Consider the following 24,264-nt stretch of genomic DNA (forward strand, 5'->3'; position numbering starts at 1 on the left):
CCCGCCTCATGCCACCCCTCAATCTGAACCTGGACCAAAAGGCAAACTGGAATGTTTACATCTGGGCAGTTGGGTATTCCCCACCTACCTGATGGTAGTTACTGCCTAACCACCTTGTTCAAGAGTTTAACGGCTGTGTCCAGCTTCGCTGTAAGTAATTCCTAATGTAAAGGACCTCGGGTTTGTATAGTTAGAAAAAATACAATTTACTTTTAAAAATTGCAGTTTTAAGGCTTATAGCTGAAAGGGATATGAAATGCTTCTGTGATGACTGGACCTTAATTCAAATGTTATATGGTAACAGTGCAGTATTCGAGTTCAACGTTGCATAAAAAAACTGTTAGAGAAATGAACAAGTTTGCACTCTTACTTGAGTTTTTTTGATTTTTGCAGTGAACCATTTAATGTTTTACATGTAAAATGTATTGTATCTCAAAAACTATGCAAGATATAGGGTCCCAATTATGTGGATGTTTGCTGTAAGAATGTTTCCATATGAGAATGATGAAAAATGAAAGTTAACCGTTTTTCCAGCCATCATCAGCCTGAGCAACACTGTCTTCCACATTCACACAACAGATTTTCTTATGCGAGTTTAGACAAGAAGTAGATTCTCTCCACGCTTTTGTGCTATGTGTTTTCCGCCTGGAATGCTTTGTGGTGCAAGTCTGTTCACTTTCTTCGTGATTTCCAGGGGCCTTTCTGTTGGGCTTCATCCGGCTACTGTTCTAATTAGTGGTCTCTCCCCTTCTGTTCATGAGGTCTCTTGGGCACTGTTCAGCAGTCCACCAAGGCTGTAATGATGTAAACATCAGTGTTTTCATTTTGTATCTTATTTTTTTTATTGTGATTGAGGTTACAGGACTGTACTTTGTTTCATGTATAAAATGACATTCAGCTCTTCTGCATTTTTTGACATTATAGCTTGATGTTAAAGGCTGTGTTAATGTCACATTATTTATGGGATTATTTTTAATGATTAAATATATTTTAAGTATATTTGCTTTTCCCGCAGGTCGATTACCATTTGCGCCAGTCAATAACAAGAGCCCAAAGCAGAATGAAAAATCAAGCGAAAAGAAAAGGAAGCACTCGGGCTCGGATTCTTCCCGGGCCACCCCGAAGACACCCCGCAGCGAAACTAAGGATGCCGACATCACAGTAGTGGACGAAAACCTCGTGGTGGAAGAGAGGAGCGCGTTGAGTTCGGAGAAACCATCTGGGGAGAAAGCAGGGAAGGAGGTTGTGAGTAAGAAGAGGGGCAGACCTCTCGGCGCAAAAAACAAATCTAAGGATGAGAGTTTCACCAGTTCTCAGAGCGACAGCTCACCTGCAATTAAAAAGGGCAGGAAGTCTGTCTCAGATCTTGACACCTCCCTGGATGTGGGTAAAGGCTCCCGCGGCGAAAAGGATAAGGAAGAAGTTGCTGAAAGTGCGTCATCTTTGCCTGAAAGTGACAGTGCAGCGCTACAGTCAGATGTTAGAGAGTCCCAAGATTCAGTGCAGGACAAAGAAGAGGAGGTTGAGGAGGATGAAGATGATGAGAAAGGGAAAGAGAAGAATAAATCACCAGAAAAAAAGGAAGAGCCAGAGTCAGCAACAGGAATTCCTTCCAAAAGCACTGATAACAAGAAGTTGATGTCAGTGCAAGATGAGCCTTCTGTAGGGAAAGAGGCGAAAGGGATTGCGGGCAGAAAGAGAGGCAGACCTGCTGGCTCAAAAAATAAATCCACAGACGGAAGTTTTACCAGTCCTTGTGGAGGCAGTTCCCCCGTTGGTAAGAAAGGCAGAAAGTCGGTTTCAAAACTTGAAGATTCAGAGGACTCGGTTGAAAGCAACATCGACGAGACCTTACCTGGACAGAAGAAAGATTCGGAGGAAGAGAGAAATGTTAGTCCGCAGAAATTGCCGAAAAGTGCCGTTTGCGAGAGTGGGGAGGATTCCGTCGGATCAGTCGAGAGAAGTGACGAGAAGGAAAAAGCTGATGAGTCTGTGGAGGAAACAGAAGCCTCAGAATCACAGACAAGTAATGTTCCAGAAACTGGTTCCTGCAGGAGCGACGATGATGCTGGAACGCCCAGTAAAACTGAAAGTAATTCGTTACCCGCGGAAAAAGAGAAATTTTTGGAAGAGAAAACTGCGAAAGAAGGCGGTAAGAAGAGGGGCAGGCCTGCGGGTTCAAAGAATAAGTCGAAGAACGAAAGCTTCACAAGTCCCGAGAACGACAGCTCACCGAATGTTAAGAAAAGCAGAAAGTCAACTTCTGATCTAGGCCATTCTGAGGACGCCGTTTCTGGTTCTCAGACTGAAGAGAACTCTGTCGATGAAAAGAGAGAGAGTAGGAAAGAGCCTCTTGGTGTTGAGGCCAAAGACGAAGAGGATCCTGACAAAGCTTCGACAGACTCCCAGTCCGCTGCTCGAACTGGGAAGAAGTCCCTCACACCACAAGGAAAAGATGCTCCCAAAAGAGGCCGAGGGAGACCTTTTGGAACCACGAAGAAAGCAAAAAGTCAGCCCTCTCTCAATGGATCAATGTGAGTCCCTCATTAAATTTTATCTTTATTGTAGCATGTGTCTAATAGATCTGGTACTTTGTCATTTTATTTTTACAGTAAAGTCATAATTTCATAAGTTCACCTTGCAAGACATCAGTAACTGGTTCCAAAACGTGAGAATTAAGTCTAAAAAGGTTTAACTCAACCATCTTAAAAAAGTTATCTAGACCCCCTATAGTCACCCCATGATGTCACTGACAGCATCAGCACAAAGAAATAGAAGAATCCTCCTGAATAATTCAACCTTTTTGAAGTCTTATTAGTAGAACTATGATTTTCTTTCATGCCAATGTCAAGAATATCCAAAACCAAAAAATGATCAGAAACACTCAGTAAATTGTCCTGGTATTGTTATTATTATTATTAGTATTATTAATTTTTCCCAATATTATTTAAGAAAACTACCTGAAAGTCTTGGGTAAAATGCTTGGCACTATAAATTCTAGGTTCAAGAACATGAAAGTCATAGTGTTGGAGCACGACTTGCTTGAATTTGTTTAAAGAAGTATATCATAGTTCTTGGACTGACAGATTTGGGTATTGCTTGACAGCCTAAATCTCATAAATCAATAATGAAGTGAATGTTTTATAATGAACCTAATTTTCAGTAATTGTGTACACTCAACTAATTTTCTTGTCTTTGTATCTTATATCTTTCACAGTTGTTCCAATCCTTCTGAAGATGAAGAAAATTCCAGCCTGAGCAACACTCCAGGTTCGTCAAAAAAGAAGATGCCCAGTATCATAGCCCTCTTTGCCTCTGCCTCTTTCAAAAAGAATGAACCCTATCAGGAAGAGAAGAAGAATACCAAAAATCAAGCCACTGTAGAAGATAAAGATAGTGACAAGAGCAAAGATGACAGCAACTGCACGGAGGTAGACGCAGAAGGTGAAGACCGCAGTAAGAGCAGTGAACGTAAACCAGAAGAGGCTGAAGGTGATGATGAACCCGAGTCAACAGAAGGAGAAAAGAACGGAGAACTTGACGAATCTGCCGACGCCTTGGAATTGAGCGCTTCCGAGACGGAGAGGAGCTTGAACGTGACATTGTCGCCCGGCAGCTCCTCGGACGTGGGCAAGTCCCCCTCCGCGTTGCACCTGCTGGCGAAGGCGAAAAAGCTGACGCCAAAGCAGAAGGAGAGAGAGACGGCAAAGCTGCTGAAGATGGAGGAGAAGGAGAAGAGGAAGCAGGAACGAGAGAAGCAGCTCCAGGAGAAGATGGCCGAGAAGGAAAGACAAAAAAAGCAGAAAGAGGAAGAGAAGCAGAAACAGAAGGAGGAGAAGGAGAAGGTGAAGGAGGAGAAGGAGAAGGTGAAGGAGGAAATCAGGAAAAAGCGACAGGAGGAGATAGAGTGAGTACTCGGACCTCTTGTGGAAATGTGCTGATGTAACGTCCATACTTTTACTCTTGTCTTTTTTTTTTTTTTAAATTCTCACCAAATGACGACATTCATTAGCAACTTGAGCCATTGCCTTTTACGTTTAGTAGACATCTTTTTTGTTTTTCTGGATATGTTCATTACTTGATATTGAGTGAAATCAGCTAAGATTTGCATGTGTAGTGTAGTACCATACTCAGTATATATATATATATCAGAACAGCAGGTAACTTGCCCTTGTCTCATGTGGCATAATAAAGAATCTTTGGAGCTTCATTCCATATCCAGTTGCATCATTTCTCTTCTTTAATTTTCTCTGTTCTCGTTCCATTCATCCAAAATGGCTGTTCAACTCCTGTATTATTTTTTCCAGTTCATTCTTATTTATAAAAGAGAGAGAGAGAGATTCCACTTGCTAGTTGTACAAAAGTCTAGACATCTGCATCTGCCAATGGTTAGACTTTCAGTGTTAAAATTCAAGTACTGTATAGTGTCCATTTGACTAACCACCAGCCAATACCATCTAATACTTGCCAGGAGATTTGCTCAAAAAAATTTGTACTTACGACGTCAAGCATAATAATGAGTTGGCTCATTGCAGCGCAAAGAAGCAGAAGAAGGAGGAGGAACTGAAGAAAAAGGAAGAAGAGAAACTCAAGAAGGAAGGAGAGAAACAGAGGAAGTTGGAGGAGCAGCAGCGGATCGAAGACGAGAAGCGGAGGCAGAGCGACAAGCTGAAGAACAAGTTTGCCAGCTTCTTCGTGGCCAAGAAGAAAGAGGCCGAGAGCGTGACCAAGGACAGTGATGGGCCTTTCAAGGGCTTTCGGGTACTGTATCAAGAAGTCAGTGACCTTACCTGACCCTTTTTAGATTCCAGGGATGAGTCATGCCAACTGCTTTTGGGCAATGCATTGTTCTTATAAGCAGAAACCAAACTGAATTCATTCGATGTAAACTGGAAATTAAAAGTTCCAACAGCTCAGTGTAGGAAATCACATATTAGGTGGCCTCATCGTGGAAGATGCCAATAGCTGAAGTTGTAATTTATGCAAGTACAAGCCAGTTCAAGAACAGATTTAGATAACTTGGTAGTTACACTTAGATGCAGTAGCTAAAGTTGTAATTTATGCAAGTGCAAGCCAGTTCAAGAACAGATTTAGATAACTTGATAATTACACTTAGGTAGTTTATACATTTTTTCTTCTAATGTAGCACCAGTGTGCAGTAGAAGTGCCTCCTTGAACTCCTCAGCTCCAGAGGTCTTTTATTCCTCACACTGCTGGAATGTGGAGCAGTCCCTCTGTGCAGTTGGGACCTCGAAAGCTCAAGCGAAGATGCATCGCATTACTACCCTAAAAAATTCACCTTGAGTTTTAGTAATTTACTTAAACTGTTTTCTAACTTATTAATTTGTTACTTTATTTTTTCTTTTCTAATAACTGATTTCTTCTTCCATTATTCCCTATTTACTTCTGCTACTTGTTTCAGATGAACACCATATTCTTTGGAAGCTTTAATTTCAAGTCAGTGGCCCCTGTGGACTCGTTCCATATGAATAGGGTTCATCTGAATAAGACTAATAATAGGTTGAATGGCCTTTGATTAACTCAGCATAACTCTCAACTTTGACCATTTTCTTCTTCTGAAGCCTTCGAATAATTCCCTACCATAATGATCTTCAGGAAATCTGTTGTGGCTACATTTTGTATACTATACAGTATTTTCCCCTTCAGCAGATTGTCTGGTATTTCAACAGTTATTGTCTCTTCAGGTCAAGGAGGACATGCAGCTGGCACCAGTCGTGAGGAATAGATTAACAGAAGATCAGATCACCGAGTTGGATAAGTACTTGTTTACCAGTTGCGAGGATATCTCCATGACGTATTTGAGTCTTTTGAGATCTGGAGCCTATGTTAAGCAGGAGTGTGAGAAAACTTGGCCCTACAGACAGGAGCCACCAGTAGATGATGATGACGATGATGACGTCATGGTTATCAGTAAGTTTGGTCAAGTTCCCTATGTTTTCCTTGTAGTTCATTATTTAGCATATGAATCATTACTCAGAGCAACATTTATATTGCCAAAGATGGATTGATTAAGTTTGGTTTTTGCTGTTCCAGTATTTAATGATGCATATACGGAAAGAATATCATTGACTGATCATTTCCAAAAAACATACAAACTATTATTGTTTTTGGGCTTTATGTTTCTAGTTCAAGTAATTGATAAATTAAACTTTAGGTACTGCCTCTTCCAGCAAAGGAGTTTGCTCCCCTTCTCTGTCTTTCAAGAAAATACAGTGTCTCATAGGTGGCTGCTGATGAAGATTCGACTATTTTTGATCTTAGGGACCATCTTCAGTAATATGAATTACAGAAATTTATTAGGAAATCAGCACGTTACACTTTATTGATAGGAGATTTGGATTACTTGCTTTGCAGAAGGCTTGGTTTAGTTTTATTTATGACAAGGGCTCCTTTGTATGTACTGTAAGTCAGTTTATATTATAACTGGGTTGAAGATGCTATTATTGTTTTTGAATAACATCAGTTTCTTTAGAAAGTAATTAGTTATCACAGAAGAAAAAGACTACTTTGGCCCTTGTCAGAATTAAGTTTTTTATTGTAAACTTGAATCCCCAAAAGTTTATTTTTTTATAACTAATGTTTAATTAGCAGCAGAGTGACCCAATGCATCCATTTAGAATTATGACATTTAATCATGCTTCTTGATGCTACAAGTTCCAAATGTTCATTTTTTCATTTTCAGTTCGGTTTGATTGTTATGACATTTGAAAAAATGCAAGTTTTATTTTTGTACGTGCAGGACTGTTATTTACGAAATTTTCAGTTCTGTTTGATTGTTAGGACCTTGGAAAATGCAAGTTTATTTTTATATGTGCAGGACTTATGAAATTTTAATCTGTCATTCAGACGAGAGCGACGAAGAAGACATAGGGAACTGCTCTGCAATGGTTCAGGATCCAGCTGCAAGTTCCCATCAGGGCAAGAAGTACAAAGCTAAATTTCTGCAGTTCTGTGAAAACCAGAGACCTGCGTACTGGGGAACATGGTCGAAGAAGAGTTCCTCCGTCTCTGCACGACGACCGTTTGCCCAGGATGTGAGTTTGTTTTGCTTAGCTACCGAGCGACATGAAATTTATACCATTCCTAAGGTGGAGGTACTGGGTGTGGTTGGAAGTAGGATGTGAAAGTGAGGTTTAAGATTATTTGGTAGATTTTTAGTAGAGTACTGATGTCAGGGACCCTGAAGGTTTATAAGCACATTAACTTTTCCACAGTCTAGGTACAATATTCAAATAGTATTCTTTATGTGTTACGTAATTAAAACATGGAATGAATAACAGTTCAAGATATAGGAAAGAGGAGTAAAGGAATTTCAAACAATTGTATGTTAGAAATTAATAACAGAAATATAACAATGAAAAGGATACTATCAAATAGAAGAACAGAGGAACATAAGGAAAAGTCTATCACCACTAGAATGTACAAAGCCGATGTTAACTTATATAATTTGAAATAGTATTGACTTCTTAATTTAGAATTTTATATGCCAGGCATATGTATACAGTGGCCCCTGTAGGAGGTTAGCGTAATCAGTGCACCTCACACTGTGCACTTTAGCTGTCACTTAGTGTTCTTTGCAGCCTCCCTTTGGCCCCTAGCTGCAACGCCTCTCATTCCTTTTACTGTACCTCCATTCACATTCTCGTTCTTCCGTCTCGCTTTCCATCCTTTCCTAACAATTTTTTCAATGTTCTCAGCACTGAATGACCTCATTGGTCCCAGTGCTTAGCCTTTGGCCTGAATTTTTATATTCCAATTCGAATTCATAAATACAGTAATACCTCTGCCTGTTGGATTTTGTTACGTGTCAGAAAGTTCCAAAGCTGCAACATCCAAAAGGAATTGGATTTTGCAAGAACTGAAAAAATCCAGACGTTCACAAGGTGTAGCAGATGCCAGAGTGAAAATTTTGCACCTTGCAGAAAAGTCTAAGAAATAGAATGAGAAGTGCAGATTATAGTTTAGGTTTGTGGTGCACTGTAAGCATTGCTTGAGATTCCTTGCAGTATCCCTTTGACCCCTAGCTGCAACCTGTTTCAGGCGTTTTACTCTACCTCTGTTCACGTTCTTTTTTCTTCCATCTTACTTTCCGTCATCTGACTGTTGTTTCATAGTGCAACTGCCTGTTACACTTGAAACGTCCTTTACTCTCAGCTTCCCTCGTAGTGCTGGATGACCTCATAAATCCCAGCACTTGGCATTTAGCCTAAATTTTATATTCCATTCCATTCCGCAGTTTAGGTCTGACTAAACCAGATGAAATTACTGCATAAGAAATTTTTGGTCTTCTTGATTATTCAAGAAATTTTTGGTCTTCATTACATAAGAAATTTTGCCATTACACAAGAAATTTTGCCAAAGACCCCAAAACATGTTCAGTTTTAGTTTCTCTTTAATGTTACGGTACTGAAAACTAACAGTTTGTTAACGCTAGGAAGAATATTAAAGAGTTGGTATGATTGAGAATACTGTCTTCAGAACTGGAGGTAGCAAGACTAAAAAATTTTTGTGCATTTGAATGTTTTTCTTTCAGGAAATCTTCGATTACGAGTACGACAGTGACGATGACTGGGAAGAGGAGGAGACGGGTGAAAGCCTGAGCGATTCAGAGGGAGAAGAGAAAGAAGAGAAGGAAGAAGGAGATCAGTATGAGGTCGATAACGATTTCTTTGTGCCTCACGGTTACCTCTCGGACGACGAAGGCAAATCGGACGAGGAAGAGGGTGCTGATTCAGAGGGACCTGCCAAGTCGAAGGTATTTGCCGTTCAGTGAGAACGTGTTAATTGGACTATGAATCCCTCATTAAATGCAGGGTCTCTTAATTGGCTGTGTGCAAGAGTTCTTTACTTCATTCACTCTCAAAATTTGGAACTCTCCATCCCAAATTTGTGTTTCATGAAATTTACTCATGACTTGATCATGTAGACCAGTTGGCAGGTGAAATCAAAGGCAGGCATAAAAACTGACTTTATTTACCTCAGAGATCCGACTTACCAAAGCCTACATTTTGATGGTTTGCTCAGGCCTCCTCACAACATAAACAAACATAACATAAACAAATGATGAGCTTGAGCGCAATGTTTTGTGCAGACATTCTCAACAGAGTTAATATAATCCCTCTCTTTTGAAAGGAAACAAAAGAAATCTACTTCCAAAGTAATAAACATTGCATGGTATAGACAAAAAAATAAAACTGTCTACTTATAAAAGCTAATTAAGATTTCAGGGATCCACTCTCAAATACTTTAGTTATTCTCAAAGAATTTACTCCCTTTTTTTGTTAACACATCAGCCAACTGTGCTTTTGAATCTCCCCAAAATATCTTGAACTCTCCATTCTGAACCAATTCTTTGAGAATAGCTATGTCAATTCTCAATCTCTTCTCTGAAACATTTTTAACCGAGTACACATTCTCATAAAGTGAATGGTTATCCACATAGAGTTCCACAGGCAGATTTCTCTTTCCATCATACAATATTTGGGACAACATGTTTCCAAGATAGTAAGCCATATCCACTGCCCCAGCAGCTGATAGTGTTTCTGCTGCCGGAGTGCTTTTGACGACGCTCCTTATTTTCTTTGACTCTCAGTATAAAGGACAACTATTTCCATTTTCACCCACTAAGAAAATCACAAAGTCCCCAGCACTACTAAATCCATCAGGGAGATTGGCATAAGAAGCATCACTGTACACCACCAACTTAAACTGAAAACTGTCACCCAGTCCTAGGAAGTACATACAGTTCTCAAAGGTACAGGCTTTTCTTAGACGTTTGTTTGCCTTAAGCAGATCTTTTACTTTAGGATTATTTATTTTGCAGCCAAGTTCCAATACATCATATGACAAGACAGGTCTTGAATTAGTATGGTAAAATTCTCCTTTTCTTCATTACACTGTATTCTTATTTAATCCTCTCTCAGCACTTACATTTATAGATTCCAGAAATTTACAATACTCATTTTGATGAAGTGTGACACCATGCTTATTCTGTACAATATCCAGGCCAGTGTATTTGAATATAGCATTACTTTGCCCCCTAACCTGAAAATGATTTCTGATTTGGGCAGTGACTACACTTTCAAATCCCTTTATTCCTCCACACAAGAAATCATCAACATGCATCAAAAACACACCAAACAAATCTCCTTCATAATACCGATAGAATGCTGCTGCAGGGTCAGTTTTCACCTGATTATATCCCGTCTTCAACAGGAAAGTCTTCGCTGTGAGGTACCATTTCCTAGCAGCATCATTTAGACCATATACACATTTTTTACAATTTCCATATTACATTATCATCACAGCCAGCTTTATCAGGTGGAATGAGATACACTACACGCTCAACCTGTTCACTCTGTAGGAATGCAGCCTCAATATCAATTGAGTTCACTGCCCATCTTTTGGAAGACAGTATACCAACAAAGGACCTCACCACTTCCTTGCTAACAGTGGGAGAATCTGACTGGATTTCTTCTTTTTCCTCAAAACCTCTGGCAACTAGCCGTGCTTTAATTTTCTTTTCCCCATCAGTGTTTTCCTTTTCTGTTACAACCCACCAAACTGGCAATGCCTTTTGACTCAAGTTAGGAATTTCCTCATATACACCAAAATTCTTCCAGGTTTTTAGTTCTTGTTTTGCTTCATCAAGTTCCTGACTTTCTCTGTTTTCACAAGCCATTACTATTTCACTGGGTTCCTGCACTTTATCTTCTGAAACTGGTACCCATTTATCTACATCTCTCAGTCAATGGCTGTTATATAGCCATCTTTATGTTCAATATTCCTCCAACTACTGTATTTTCCTGTAGATTTTCCAGCACGGCTGTGAACAGTTCCTGTCTGCCATTCATCAGACTCTTTTGGCAGGAATCTTACTCTCTGTCCAATCTTTGGAATGCCCTTGATTGTTAAATTATCTTCAGATGAAGTGTCCTCAACGTTGGTGTGGTTCTCTTTTTCTTCCTCCTCATTTTTTTCATTTTCCACCGGATTTATAACTGGTTCTATCTCATTCTTCTTGCTATTGTCCATTTCATCCTTTTCTCTTTGATGCCTCAACATACCAAGCAGTGCATTTCTTCCTTCCTCAGTTTTTCTATCAAAACTGTATGGTATCTCCTGAATGTGTGTTTCATGTGCTCATACAATATTCGAACCATACTTCAAAATCATTGTTTTGCCATCTTGACCAGTGACTCTTGCTGGTCCTTTCCATTCATTTTGCTCTTCCCTCTTAAAATAGACTTGATCTCCATTCTTAAGGACTTTACCAGTGGTTCTTACTTTGCGACTTAGTGCTCATTGTATTTTCTCTGAAGTTTCAGCAGCAATAAAGGATTTTCTTGCAGAATGGCAAGCATTGAGATGTTTGTACCCTCCAGTGCAGGAAGTTCATCATTCATTGTACATGGTGGGTTAGGATTCCGCCCATACACAAGCTGATAAGGGCTAAAGCCCCTTACCACTTGGAGACAATTTTTAGCATTGACTGCTCATGCCAAAGCCTCTTTTAAAGACAGTTCTGGTTGCTCTGCCATCATTCTTGTCACCATTTTGTCTATAACTGCATGATTATGCTCACACAGGCCATTACTGAAGGGAGAATATACTTCTGTATGCATCACTTGAATGTTCATGTTCTCACACATTTCTAGAAGTGTGTTATTGGCAAACCCCCCACCATTATCACTCAAGAATTTCACAGGGGGTCCCAAACCAGTTCCCAACCATGTCTCCATAATTTTCTCTATTATCTCCTTGGGTTCTTTACTTCTTGTCACAAAAGACTTTGAGAGCCTTGTTGCTATATCCACCATATGCAGAAAATATATATCCCCATTTTTATACTCCTTTAGGTCTAATGCCACTACTTTGTTGAACTCCTTTGCCATATTCACACTAACAATTGGCCTTGATGGTGTTTTCTTACATTTCATGCATATCTCACAGCTATCCGACACTTCTTCAGCATACATGTAGCACATTTCACCCTTAACACCAGCATCCTTCAACAGCTGAATCAGTCTCTTAAGATGTGGGATGACCAAAGTGTTGGTACAATTGATACAATTTTCCTATCTTCTTCTTTTCCTTTTCAGTATCTCCCAAGGTCATCATTATTTCTTATGTTTTATTCCAGGCTTCTTTCTCATCCCTTAGTGGAAGGCAATAGTATCCTGAAGAGGTGCACCTCAATTTCAACTTTTTTCCATGAATTTCTGCAATATCATTTTCTAAGTCTAATTTCATTTGTGCTCTCTTCATTGATTTTTTACTGAATAAAAGGGGATAGAGCAGTTCACCACATCTGCTATCACACTTGCTCTGTCACCTATAATGTCCACTGGAAGTTTTACTTCCATCATTGATTTATACACATTACCATCACCAAACTCAAATGTTGTTTCACTTTCTCCTTCTATTCTTAGTTTTTCCTCATCCGACAAAGATTGTGTGTATGCTTTTAACCAGTCGCTACCACATACTATAGAACAGCAGGCTGTGCCCAGGATAGCGCGATTAATAGAGTCTGTGACCAACACTGACATCATTTTAGGATTTTCAGTAACAGAATATAACTCTTCCTCTTTTACACTACTTACATACACATTTTTTGGACATTCTGGAGACAGATGGTACTCGGATCCACACACATTTCCTCACCTTACCATTCATGTCAACCGAGTTTCTCTGCCTCTGTTTCACTTCTGTTTGCTATGCTTCTTCTTCCTCTACCTCTAAACCTTCCCTGTCCTCCATGCATAATGACATTTACCTCCTCCGTGCTACATACTGGTTCAGGCTTTATCACCACAGCAGGAGTCTCACTCTCACCCCTGTTTGACACTGCACCCAATGATAACGCTTCTTGACTTCCAAAAAATTTCTGAAGGGCTTGCTGCATGGAATCTAACATTTTATCTCCTTCACTAAAGGACACTGCTCTCAGCACTATTTGTTTGTCTTTAACTTCTAGCCCTGCACTGTCTAGTAGCTTAAATGCTAAAATACATTTTGGTATACTTACTTTGTACCTCTCCAGAACTGCACTTCTCTTCACAAATTCCAAAATGTACTTCTCCTTTGCATGTTCTTTTTCCTTTTTGTATCTGTCAAAGCTTGTCCATGCCTCATACGCCGCTGACATCTCATCCTTCTTGTACCACTTGTCCAAGTGTTGAAGCGAAACTTTCATTCCATCTTCGACTGTCAACTCTTCAATATCCACTTCCTCGAAAATCTTGCTCCTTACCTCGCTTCCTTCCGGGAACGGCAGGGCAACGACCACGGCTTGTTACTTTTTCTCGATACTTTGTGACAAGCTGCCATGCTTTCAGCTCTTGAAAACTGACAACACCAGCTGCCCGCCACATTTGCCGATGCTACCCATGTTTACTGTATGTTGTCTTTTCTTCTAAATTCCTCGTTAATCTTCTTCCTGCCGTAACCACGCTCTGCTGCCATTTGTTGATCGTGTAGACCAGTGTGGCAGGTGAAATCAAAGGCAAAAAATTTACTTTATTTACCTCGGAGATCCAGCCTACCAAATGCCTGCATCGTGACGCTTCTCTCAGGCCGTCTCACAACATAAACATAAACAAACACAACATAAACAAATGACGAGCACGAAGCGTAACGTCATTCACAGACATGCTCAACAGAGTTAACAGTGACCTCAGTGCGAGAGGCAGGCTGTTGTGTTTTTTATCATTATTTTAATAGTTAATATTCTAATTTTTTTGTCCCTGGCTACCAAGTTGACTTAGAGAACCATCAGGGGTAAATATTTGATATTTGGGATGATTGTTCTGCATGTATTTGTCCAAACAAGGTAATGCACATGTAATTTCCCCCTCATTAATACCTGAGACCCGTGGCTGCAATTCCATCTCCCTACAGCTTTTTTTTTTTTTTGCCGAATTCATTAAGAATTGTTTATAAATTCTCAATTATTGATTCACTGTCTCCATCAAATAAAGCCTCGCCTTTTTATCCTTGAATGCCTCCCTCCAGGACGCTGATCGGACCAGGAACACGGAGCAGCTGAAGCAGAGACAAGCGGAGTTTGAGGAGGAAATGAAGCAGAAAACCAAAGTGTTGAAGCCACGGCTGATCGGATGTTTGTGGATGGCGGATGAGAACAATAATCCAGGTAGAAGTCAAGTTTTCTCCTGGACATTGATTCAGACTTGGTCGTTACTTAGTTTTCTAACAGTCAATGTTTGTGTTCACAAAGGTTTTTGGTATGTATAAGTCATCTGTGTTGCACGCATTTCTGAGTGTGTAGGAATTAATTTCAGCGTATGACCAGCTGATGAAGATTTTGGGACCCTACAAGGCTGTGACGCTGTGCTCCAAGCTCCCAATTGGATCGAGGTTAGGGGGAGGGTCGCTAAAGGAGTGCAAGGACACTGATGGAGATGACGAAAGTGCAACTGAAGGCCGGCCTGGTAACTTCAAGAAGTACGCAAAGACCTTCCCGGAAGAAGGTAAAGTGTTTGAACTCTGTAATCTTGGGTCGTTTCACATCGGAATGTGTAATGGGATACAGTAGTACCTGATATACAAGACACTACCCTACACACGAACAGGTTACGTTCCGAACTGCCATTCGTATCGTGAATTGTTCTCAAGTTGGTCTTCACGTCTATTAAAGTACAGTGTGATATAAAGTCAATACAGTACTGTACATTTTTCCACAGTAAAACAATACAATACTGTATACTGCACATACAGTATTGTATTGTATAAACTACCGTACTTTAATATAAATGATACATAAAGCCTAAGTAAACTGTAAAGATAACACAACTGTTTCTTGCTGAACACAATTTTAAGTTGCAATCATGTTTTATTGAATCTAAATGTTCATAAATAGGGTAGTGTCTGTACTTTAATAATTTTATCACAACTGAAGACTTGGTTTAAACCCTACCTGTCATAAGTCAGCCTACATACATCTGTAGTCTTGACCATGTTTTTTTGTATGCAATATATTTTTTGCCCGTGTTCCTTAACAAATGTGATTTTTTCTTTCTCTCTCTTCTTGCTGTCATTACAAGGATGAATGAGTTGATTATTGAGACTCAGTGGTATGGTTAAGTTGCCTATATTTATATTTATCTGTTAGTTTACACTAGACAATGGTGTGTCAAGGCAATTCTATCCTTTTAATCTATTACTTAGTAAATGTAAAACTTTACTTGGATGGTTGCTTTATGAATAAGCACTATTATATCGTACTAGCAGGTAACTTATATCTTCAAATTTTGCATTATAATAGAAAGACCATGAAATGTATTGCATATATTTGTTTACTTTCAAACTCTTTCGTCAGCCGTTCCAGCGCTCATCAAGTTGTTGCACGGAAACCGCCACGGGAAAGGAAAGCTCTGTCGGGAATTTGTGGATTATTGGCGAAAGTTCACTCACGGGGACTTGGATGCAGACAGTATTAACCATACTCCGGCTGAGACTACGGGCAAGTATACTATACACATAAGTTCCATGCTTTATTAATCTTTTTATTATTTCCGGGCTGATTGGAAATCCGAGTCCGAGAATAAAGAAGGAAGTGCATCAAATACCCAAGGTAGCTCGTTAAGGTGAAGTGCTTTTGTATTCAGGTTCCAATGGTTCCTTTCACATGAGATTTAGTACTAACTGAGGGTTTGAGTGGTGGTTTTGATTTCTATTTAGCCCTAAAGTCAATGACAATTTCCTTCTGGCCCTAAAATCCGATGACGATTTCCTTCTGGCCCTAAAATCTGATGATGATTTCCTTCTGGCCCTAAAATCCAATGATGATTTCCTTCTGGCCCTAAAGTCTAATGATTTCCTTCTGGCCCTAAAATCCAATGATGATTTCCTTCTGGCCCTAAAATCCGATGACGATTTCCTTCTGGCCCTAAAATCCAATGATGATTTCCTTCTGGCTCTAAAATCCAGTGATGATTTCCTTCTGGCCCTAAAGTCAGTGATGATTTCCTTCTAGTCCTAAAATCCAGTGATGATTTCCTTCTGGCCCTAAAGTCCAATGATGATTTCCTTCAGTGGATTAAGGAAGATTGTTTGAAAAAATAACAAGAGAGAGGTAACATTCATTTTGTTTGTTTTTGTCCCTGGGATAAATTAAATTAAGTTTATGATTATGCACAACACAAAACCTTGATACAATGGAAATACTGCTGGTATTAACTATTCCCACCGGTCATATCTTTGCAAAGAACGTGACATCTTTCATAGAGTGAAATCTGATTTCTTTGGAAAGGATAGAAATTGGGTGTGGGTATTGTAATTTTTTATGATAAACTTTAGATTCTGCAGAAATGGTCATTGAATAAGCTCAAAAAGCTTGGTATCTTAAAGACTGCCTTGTGGTCCCTCATTGATTATCCTAAATAGGTGTGATAATATTGGTGAGGGTACCACTAGGTATTGTTTCAGATCAATCTAGAGGTTTTGCAAGGACTTTCTCGGAAACGCAAATACAGGCAGTCCCTGGCCGAGTGCCGCTAACCGAAAATCGGCGATAATAGCGCCGAAAACCCCACTTAACAGCTCCGTTAACCGGAGATTAGCGCTGAAGTCCCCACTTAATGGTGCTGTTAGCCAGAGTTCGGCGCCAAAATCCCCACTTACGGCACTGTTAACCGGAGATTGGCGCCGTTAACCGGAGGTTGGCACTGAAAATTCAGTTAAGCGGGGACTGCCTGATAAATCCTTGTGCTCGTGTCATATGAACTAAAACACTTTTGTTACTTCTTATATAGAAATGGAGAACAAAGATGTAGTCTTGAAAGTGAATGAAGACTGTCCCTAGGCATACGGGAGTTCTAAAATAAGGATCTTGGGCCCAATCACTGGCAAGGTATCACTGTCTCTTGATCTCTCTCAGTATATCTACTTCTGTTGCAAATGTGACTGTGTATCTTTTTGACGTATCACAGGTACAGTACTTTCGTCGGGTTTTTGCCATGAAGGCATAGCTACAAATGCTCAAAATTAAAATCTTGGATGAAACATGGAAGTATATTCATATTTCAGGGCTGGCAACAAGTGCTTAGATTCAAATTGGTGGTGTAGCACCAAGTATGAGCCAACAAATTTCCAGGTCTTACACAGGGTTTCTAAGCTTGTTGCAAGGTAGTGCAATGCAGGCATTACTTAAGGGGAGTGTTTAAAAAAATAGTTTTTTATTAATAACTCTGGTTGTTTTGCATGAATCAGTTTGAAATTTTGGGCATTGGTTAGTTTATGTATAGCGAAAAGGTTAGTTTTTATATTTTCCTTCTCCCCCCCCATTCGCTGATACCCTCGCCCCCACCAAAATTCTTAAAAAAAAAAAAAAACTCAGCCATAACTATTGCAACCTAAGAGCTGAAATTTATGTGGTAGACAGGTACTATAGATTAGAATAAAGTTATAGAGCTTTTTTTATTTTTTTTTATTTTTACAAATATTTTTCGATTTTTGAAAAATCTTGGACCGATTTCGTGGAAAAATAAATCCCAAAAATATTTTTAGGACAAAATAAAAAAAAACTCAATAGTTTTATAGACAATTTAATTAGCTTTCATTTGCTTTTTGTTTCATTGAGATAGGTGAATTCATTATGTCTGAGTTTCCATTTGAAGGTCGATAACTTCAGATTTGAGTTATCAGCCTCCAAGGTTTTATGATGACATTTTTTGCTTGTCTGTCCATTCATTTGCTCGTTGTCTCACACTTTGAGATTTTTTCAAATTTGATCATATCATAATCTGTGATTATGTTGTTTAAATTTTCTTGGTCCCCTCTTTCCTCCCACGGATGCCTCCTCTTCATGATGTCGTTTCTTCCTTTCTCTCATGGAACTTGTTGTTTAAATTTTCTTGGTCTGAACAAAGAAGTATTGCAAAGCCAAGAGAAATACAAAAAATTGACTTGCAAAGTACTATAAGTGCGCTGAATGAGAAGTGTTTCAAAACAAGGGCGAGGTTGGGCAGCGCGACGTCTTGCTTCGTCGAGAGCTGAGCAGCCACTGATCGCCAAAGTGGGTACACTCCTTCACCCAACAGAGCCTCTACGCACTTGCGTAGGATATAGTTGCCATATACCGTGTTTAGATATTCTTCTTTGATAGCTAAGTTGAAATTACTACCGATATACTGAAGTTATCATTACATTATACAAAAAATGTAATTTTCTCAGTGATAGCAGGGTTACAGTTTTGGCTTATAACTCCAAAACTATTGCGAATTTTTAATAAAATTTTCTGAGAATATAGTCAAGAGGTGTAAGAGTCCGTATGTGAAATGTCAGGAAAAATTTGGGTTCTTCAACTTTTTCGTCAAATGCTCCCCTTAATTAAGGTTCTTTGTGGCATCCCTTCACCCCCTAGCTGCAGCCTCCTCCATTCCTTTTATTGAACTTCTGTATGTATTCCCACTTCCATCTTACTTTTCTCAACCCTCTCCTAACAATTGTTTTATTGTGCAACTGCGAGGCTTTCCTCCTGTTACACATTCAGCGCTGAATGACCTCATGTGTCCCAGTGCTTGGCCTTTGGCCTAATTTTACATTCCATTCCATTCCAAAGTAGTTCGCACGTTTGTTATCACAGCCTGGAGAATGTCTGTCTAGTAATTGCATTTGTTTCATAACTAGATAACTTGCAGACTTGACAGACTATTGAAAATACAAATTTTAACTTCTTTTTCAGTCTTGAGAACAGTTTACATAGCCAAGAGAAAGGTCGAGGCAAAAATTCAAGAACTGGGAAGCTGGAAGAGATGTGCAGATGAGGTCAAATCTCGCCATGTCATGTGTTGGTGAGTCCACTTGCCTTGTGTGTCCTTCAGGATCTAGACCAATGGTTTTGCTGTGGATGTTCCCTAATACAGTTAGTTTTAATGTTTGTCAGTATGAAGGTTACTTCTTCTTTGTTGTCTGTTGGTAAGTCAGTACTTTAAGTAGATTTTTTCACCTTCTAAAGATCTTTTAGGGTTGAAAGTAACTGTATTTCTTTCCAAATTTATGATATACAATCGTTTTTGGAATCCTTCAGCCATCTGGAAGTATATTTAAAACCTTCTACTTACCAGTTACTGTCAAAAAAGCTTAATTCATAGCTGTAATATGTCAGTTATCATATAGCATAAAACTGTGCAGTGATAATGAAAACAAAGTAGAACAAGTATTTAATGTACACATCTAGTGGATTTTTCTAGTGAATATTGTACTTGTAGATAGAAATGGGGTTTAATTACATTATTTTCCATGAAATCTAGGTATGTGTCCCAAAAGAAAAGAGAAGAATATGGTTTGGGAGACTTAAGTATAGCAAATTCATGGACATACATAAATAAGATGTTCAGCGATAAGAAGGAGGAAGGGGAGAGCGAAGACGAGACCCCCAAGGTGAACAGGATGCGTCCCATCACTGCATTCACGAAGAAGATACCCTCGACGCCTTCGAGCAACAACACGTCGCCGAGCTCCACCCCAGGGGGCACCCCCATTCACAGTCAGATGACGAAATCAGAGAGTAATCTGTCCCTGAGCGGGATGTCAGCCGATACGCCAGGCACATCAGCCTCCAATTCAGTGGCATCCTTAAGCAATACTCCATCTTCGGTCGCAGACAACACGCCTTCCAGAATACAGGTAGTCAGCGGGAAGAAGAGCAAAAAGAAAAACCTGTTTTCGACCAAGAGTCAAGAGTCGTGCACGCCTCAGAAAGGCTCCATAATTTCCTATTTCAAGAAAAACAAAGGGAACTCTCCTCAGCCTTCGAAGGAGAAATCCGAAGGCAGTGAGGATTTACCTGTAACAGAAGAAAATGTGATCTCGTTGGATTAACCTTAAATGTGCTTCGTTCTAAAATGCAAACTGTACAGTAAGTTTTAATTGAAATGGAATATGTCTCAACATTTATTTCTTAGCTGTTTTTATAAGTAAAATACTCGGGCTTTTTGTAGTATTTGTTTTAGACTCAAAATCATTTCATAACTGTACATATTAGAGGATTTAGAGTTGACATGTAAATTTCAGAAGCAGATTTTATACAAGTCTCGTTGGTGACATCCTGAATTTATATAATTTTATATAAATCTGGTCAAATAGTAATCTTTCATTTTTATTAACTGTAATATTTTTTTCCTTCAGATACTGTATTTCATATCCTTTATAAAAGACCTACTTTAAAGACCCTCGTCGTATTCTTTGCATCACTGCATATTTTGTCAGTAAGTGAAACTTACACTTGTCTATAGTTGAAAAGATCATCATTTCTTTGCTGTGTTGCAGCTGCAAATCTGATATTGCAAGCTGCAAAATTTGTCTTTAAAGAAAATGCTATGCTGGACTATTTACTTTTGTCACTAATCAGCCATCATCTGACTGTAGGCCATTTTAGAGAAATGCTTCAAGTTGTACCAATATGAAATACAATTGCTATGACAACAGTCTATAAAGACCCCAGAATTGTTGTCAGACTACCTCCTCCATCGATCTTGACTGGAGTTCTTTGTGCAATCCTATTGAGTGATTGAACAAGATTCTCTTTTTCTCACTTTAAAGAGAGGCTCTTGTAATATGGAATTTATCTCTTTTGAACAGACATGATCTCTTGGTAAAATCTGTAGACACCATTCTTTTTTGGAAGGAATGTTATGCACTAAGTGGTCTTATTGCAAAAACTATTTTCCTCATGGAATCAGGAATTAGATTTTGGTCCTTACGGACAAAAAGACCTTGTCCCCGTCACTGGTTGGTATAGAATTGCTGTTTCTGGCAAAGCTTCATTGCAAAATATACAGACCCATTTTTGGTTGCTCCTGACTGCCCACTTCATCTGAATTTGTAGTCTTTGTCTCTTGTTGTTGTGGGAACTAGTTGTTTTAAACTGCTTTCCAAGAGGCAACCTTCCTCGTGACTTTAAAGGATTTATGTCGGGTTCCAATCAGTCAATCTTCCTTCACCTGCCTTTGATGGAAGCTACCCGTACAGGGTGTAGGTTCCAGTCTGGGAAAATACTGAATGATATTAATGGAACCAATGATAGTTATTTTAGAGAGTACCTAGCCACCCCTATGCCAGGAAAGATTTTGTCCCAGTGTTTGGTTAAACTATTTTACATAACTAGAGAGTGCAATACAACATTAACAGCAAAAGTTTATATATCTTAATTTCACAACACTGAACAAGGACATGTAGGATGCAAAATCCGTTAGATTTTTGGGTATCTTAATTTTCAGTCTATCCAGTTGTACAAATTTGCAATGCAAAGCGGTACTTATTAGATTAAATGTAATTAATCTTATCCATTTCTTGGGCCAGCTGTGTTAGTTTGGTTAAACTGATAGACCCAATTTACGGAATTAAATTACACTATTCAGTGGGCTGCATTCCTGGCGTGTAAGCATTACTTTTCATCATGTGTTAAACATAACCAAGTGGCAGTTGCCATTTCTGTACATCATAAAGTGGTCAGATTTACATTAGGGAAATACAGCAGTGGTTAGAAAATTATTGTAATTTTTTCAAATACAAACAATATTATAGATATATACTGTATGTCTACATTGGACCTCATTTCTTTCCCCAGACAGCCTCCCTGCAAGGCGTTAGTAGGGACTCCAAGATTAATCATTTAAATCTGTTAATTTGTGAATTTTCGCTGCACTGGCTAAATCAGTCGGAACAAGTTTTCCGTCCCCATTTCATCATGATTGGTTGTTGAAAAACGGTGACTGCATAAATGTGAACAGGACTCTGACTCAGAACCCCTTCATTTTTCACGCTCAGTCTTTGGTGTATTCCACTGATAGGAAACTACTTTCCAAGTTATGTACGCCTAATGCGGAATTCAACCTTATCAGGACCACAGCTGCTAAGCTCCTAGATATAAAGCATATGTCCTATAGATATCCTTGGGATGGCCTCTTGTGGCTTACGTAGCGTTGGACCACTCACAACTTCCTTTGGAGAGATAGTGACCTTGTTTCCATAGCCACAAAGACTGGCCAAATGGATATGGTATGGCATAATTTTGTGATATATGTGAAGACTCAAATTTCACAACGCTGAAGTTCTGTAACGAACCAAACTCAAAAAACAAAACCAAGATGCACTTTCAGTCAATTTTGGAACAGGCATCTCATGTATATACCTTATCTTAATTGACTTGCATTGGGAGAGCTGAAAAAATGAGCTCGGTGGTCTGATTTCAACTACCTAACAATGAGAACGGTCTTACGAATTAAGAAAATAATTCCATTGCCATCACGAGAACTGGGAAACAAGCTGATGTCTTAATTTATCTTCGGGGAAAAGCAATCACTTGGATATAGATCTGAACCCGTGACCTTGTGCAAACAGCCGTAACAGAAGAGCTTTTCTCCTAGAATGTTTTAAGTAAAATATAACCAGGAATAGAAATTAAATGGTTATCTATTTGGTCTCTTTCCACTAAGGTAGCAGTCCAGCTTCAATTGGCTTTAGTTCTCCATCTCATTTGAAGCAATTCTTGCTGGGGACCTCTTGTGAGAATCTAGACATGTGCCTGTGGTCTGATGGTCTACTTTGTAATTGGCAAATGCAAAGTGTGGATCAGATCATACATCAGTCAGTGTTTAGGGTAGAAACAAAGGTGTGAACAAAAAATTTGGCAATGGTGTATCTGGCTAAACACATGGATGATGATTGTGTTCATATTTTTTTTTATCAGCTCCATTTGCCATTGAAATTAAAGTTTGTATAATTGTTCCTTTTAGTCTAGTTAGCCATATGACCGTCTTATTCATCAATGCAGTGAAGTTTGTTAAGCAAGAGAAGTTCCAGTAAGGGTGGCAGCATAACTTCGGAACGTTGTGACGTGCAACGGTATTTTGACAAATCCTCAGAGTTGACTTTGTGGTTGATTTGCTTTTTGAAGAGTGAAGCATTCAGTTAAGTTGTGAAATGTTCGTTGTTCTAGAAGTGTATGTCGCCTACCTATCCCATTCTGCTATTTACCTTTCCATAATTTTCTTGTGAATGTCACCTTCACTCAAGTTAGGAAATAGAAGAACAATGGCAGATACGAGTTTAAGGAAAAGAGTGTAAGTAATTTTGTTTAGAAAATTCACATATTAAAGTATACAATGGAAAAGCAAGAAAACGGGCTCAAGGTTAGAAATGTGGCAAGGGACTGAAGTTGGTAAAACTGGCACAAATGCATAAGGTCCAGGAGTTAGGACCAGGTGCCTGCATCTTACATGCACATAGGACTAAACTTGCATGGACTGATGTAAGGAAAGTGGAATTCGTTGCATGCACTGCTATGTCTCTGTGATATACCCACTTTTGTAGCTCATACCTCAATATATAGTTGAGCAACAGTGCACAGTAATATGTTTAGTGAACCCTCACGAATTCCAACACCAAAATGTTTATCTAGAAAACCTCTTATGACTGGCAAAGAAGCAAAAGAAAAAACTGCGGTCAAGAAAGTGACCATTTGGTTGTGGTAAGGGTTTAGTGGTGGACTTTGGACTGTATACTGAATGTAAAAGGTGGTGTCCTAGAGGTCCCTAAGCTCACAAAATGTACCTGAACTTGGGTTTTTTTTAATGCCCGAGATGCACTACAAGAGCAAGTGGAGGAGAAGGGGAGCGGCAACCTGTTGTGATCAACGTGCAGGCCTGAGAAGAGGTAAATTGTGTCTGTTACCTTGGAAATATACTGGACTGTGAAGAAGAAATTGGAAGAGTAACTGCAGCATGAATTAGATGTAGAGGAGGAAGAACTAGGATTTGATATATAAAAATGCCTCAACAGCAGCAGGAACATTGGAACTAACAAGGAAAATTGAGATTTTGAGGTATGAGCATAGAATATTAAGGTTCATGGCCAGAATATAGTGGAAGATTGTATCACAAATGAGGAACTGGTGGAGGCATGTGGTATCAACTGGCTGGAAAAGCCAGGTCTTAAATTTGTGTACTGTAATGAGGGACACTGTCAGAAAAGCTCTGTCTGTGGAAGCAGTGGGACGGAGGCTCAGGAAATCGTGGATAAAGGGGATCGGTGAAGACCTGGATCTGATCGGAGTTCAGGCAGAAAGGGCACATGACAGAAGAGAGTGGAGACAATGCATTTTATATCTGATAAACATGATAATTAATGCATGTACTGTATACGAAAATATATTTGTAGGGACATGTTGATTTACTCCAGTGAAAAAGAATACACCAGAAGTATTAGGAAAAGAAGTAA

General features: G+C 39.2%; 1 protein-coding gene across 1 annotated transcript in view; it reads left to right on the forward strand.

Moving 5' to 3' along the window:
• LOC136829862 (chromatin assembly factor 1 subunit A-like) overlaps nucleotides 1-20,215 on the forward strand; it is a 33,200-nt gene extending 12,985 nt beyond the window's left edge. The window contains exons 3-13 of the mRNA XM_067088876.1: nucleotides 1,016-2,534; nucleotides 3,218-3,907; nucleotides 4,536-4,761; nucleotides 5,706-5,931; nucleotides 6,868-7,055; nucleotides 8,555-8,776; nucleotides 14,038-14,176; nucleotides 14,325-14,513; nucleotides 15,362-15,505; nucleotides 18,728-18,836; nucleotides 19,296-20,215. Coding sequence (XP_066944977.1) covers nucleotides 1,016-2,534; nucleotides 3,218-3,907; nucleotides 4,536-4,761; nucleotides 5,706-5,931; nucleotides 6,868-7,055; nucleotides 8,555-8,776; nucleotides 14,038-14,176; nucleotides 14,325-14,513; nucleotides 15,362-15,505; nucleotides 18,728-18,836; nucleotides 19,296-19,866 — 4,223 coding nt within the window. The 3' untranslated portion in view covers nucleotides 19,867-20,215. The remainder of the gene's footprint in view (nucleotides 1-1,015; nucleotides 2,535-3,217; nucleotides 3,908-4,535; nucleotides 4,762-5,705; nucleotides 5,932-6,867; nucleotides 7,056-8,554; nucleotides 8,777-14,037; nucleotides 14,177-14,324; nucleotides 14,514-15,361; nucleotides 15,506-18,727; nucleotides 18,837-19,295) is intronic.
• Nucleotides 20,216-24,264: the final 4,049 nt, after the last annotated feature.

The sequence above is a fragment of the Macrobrachium rosenbergii genome, chromosome 45, assembly GCF_040412425.1.
Source record: "Macrobrachium rosenbergii isolate ZJJX-2024 chromosome 45, ASM4041242v1, whole genome shotgun sequence".
Classification (NCBI taxonomy): Eukaryota; Metazoa; Arthropoda; class Malacostraca; order Decapoda; family Palaemonidae; genus Macrobrachium; species Macrobrachium rosenbergii.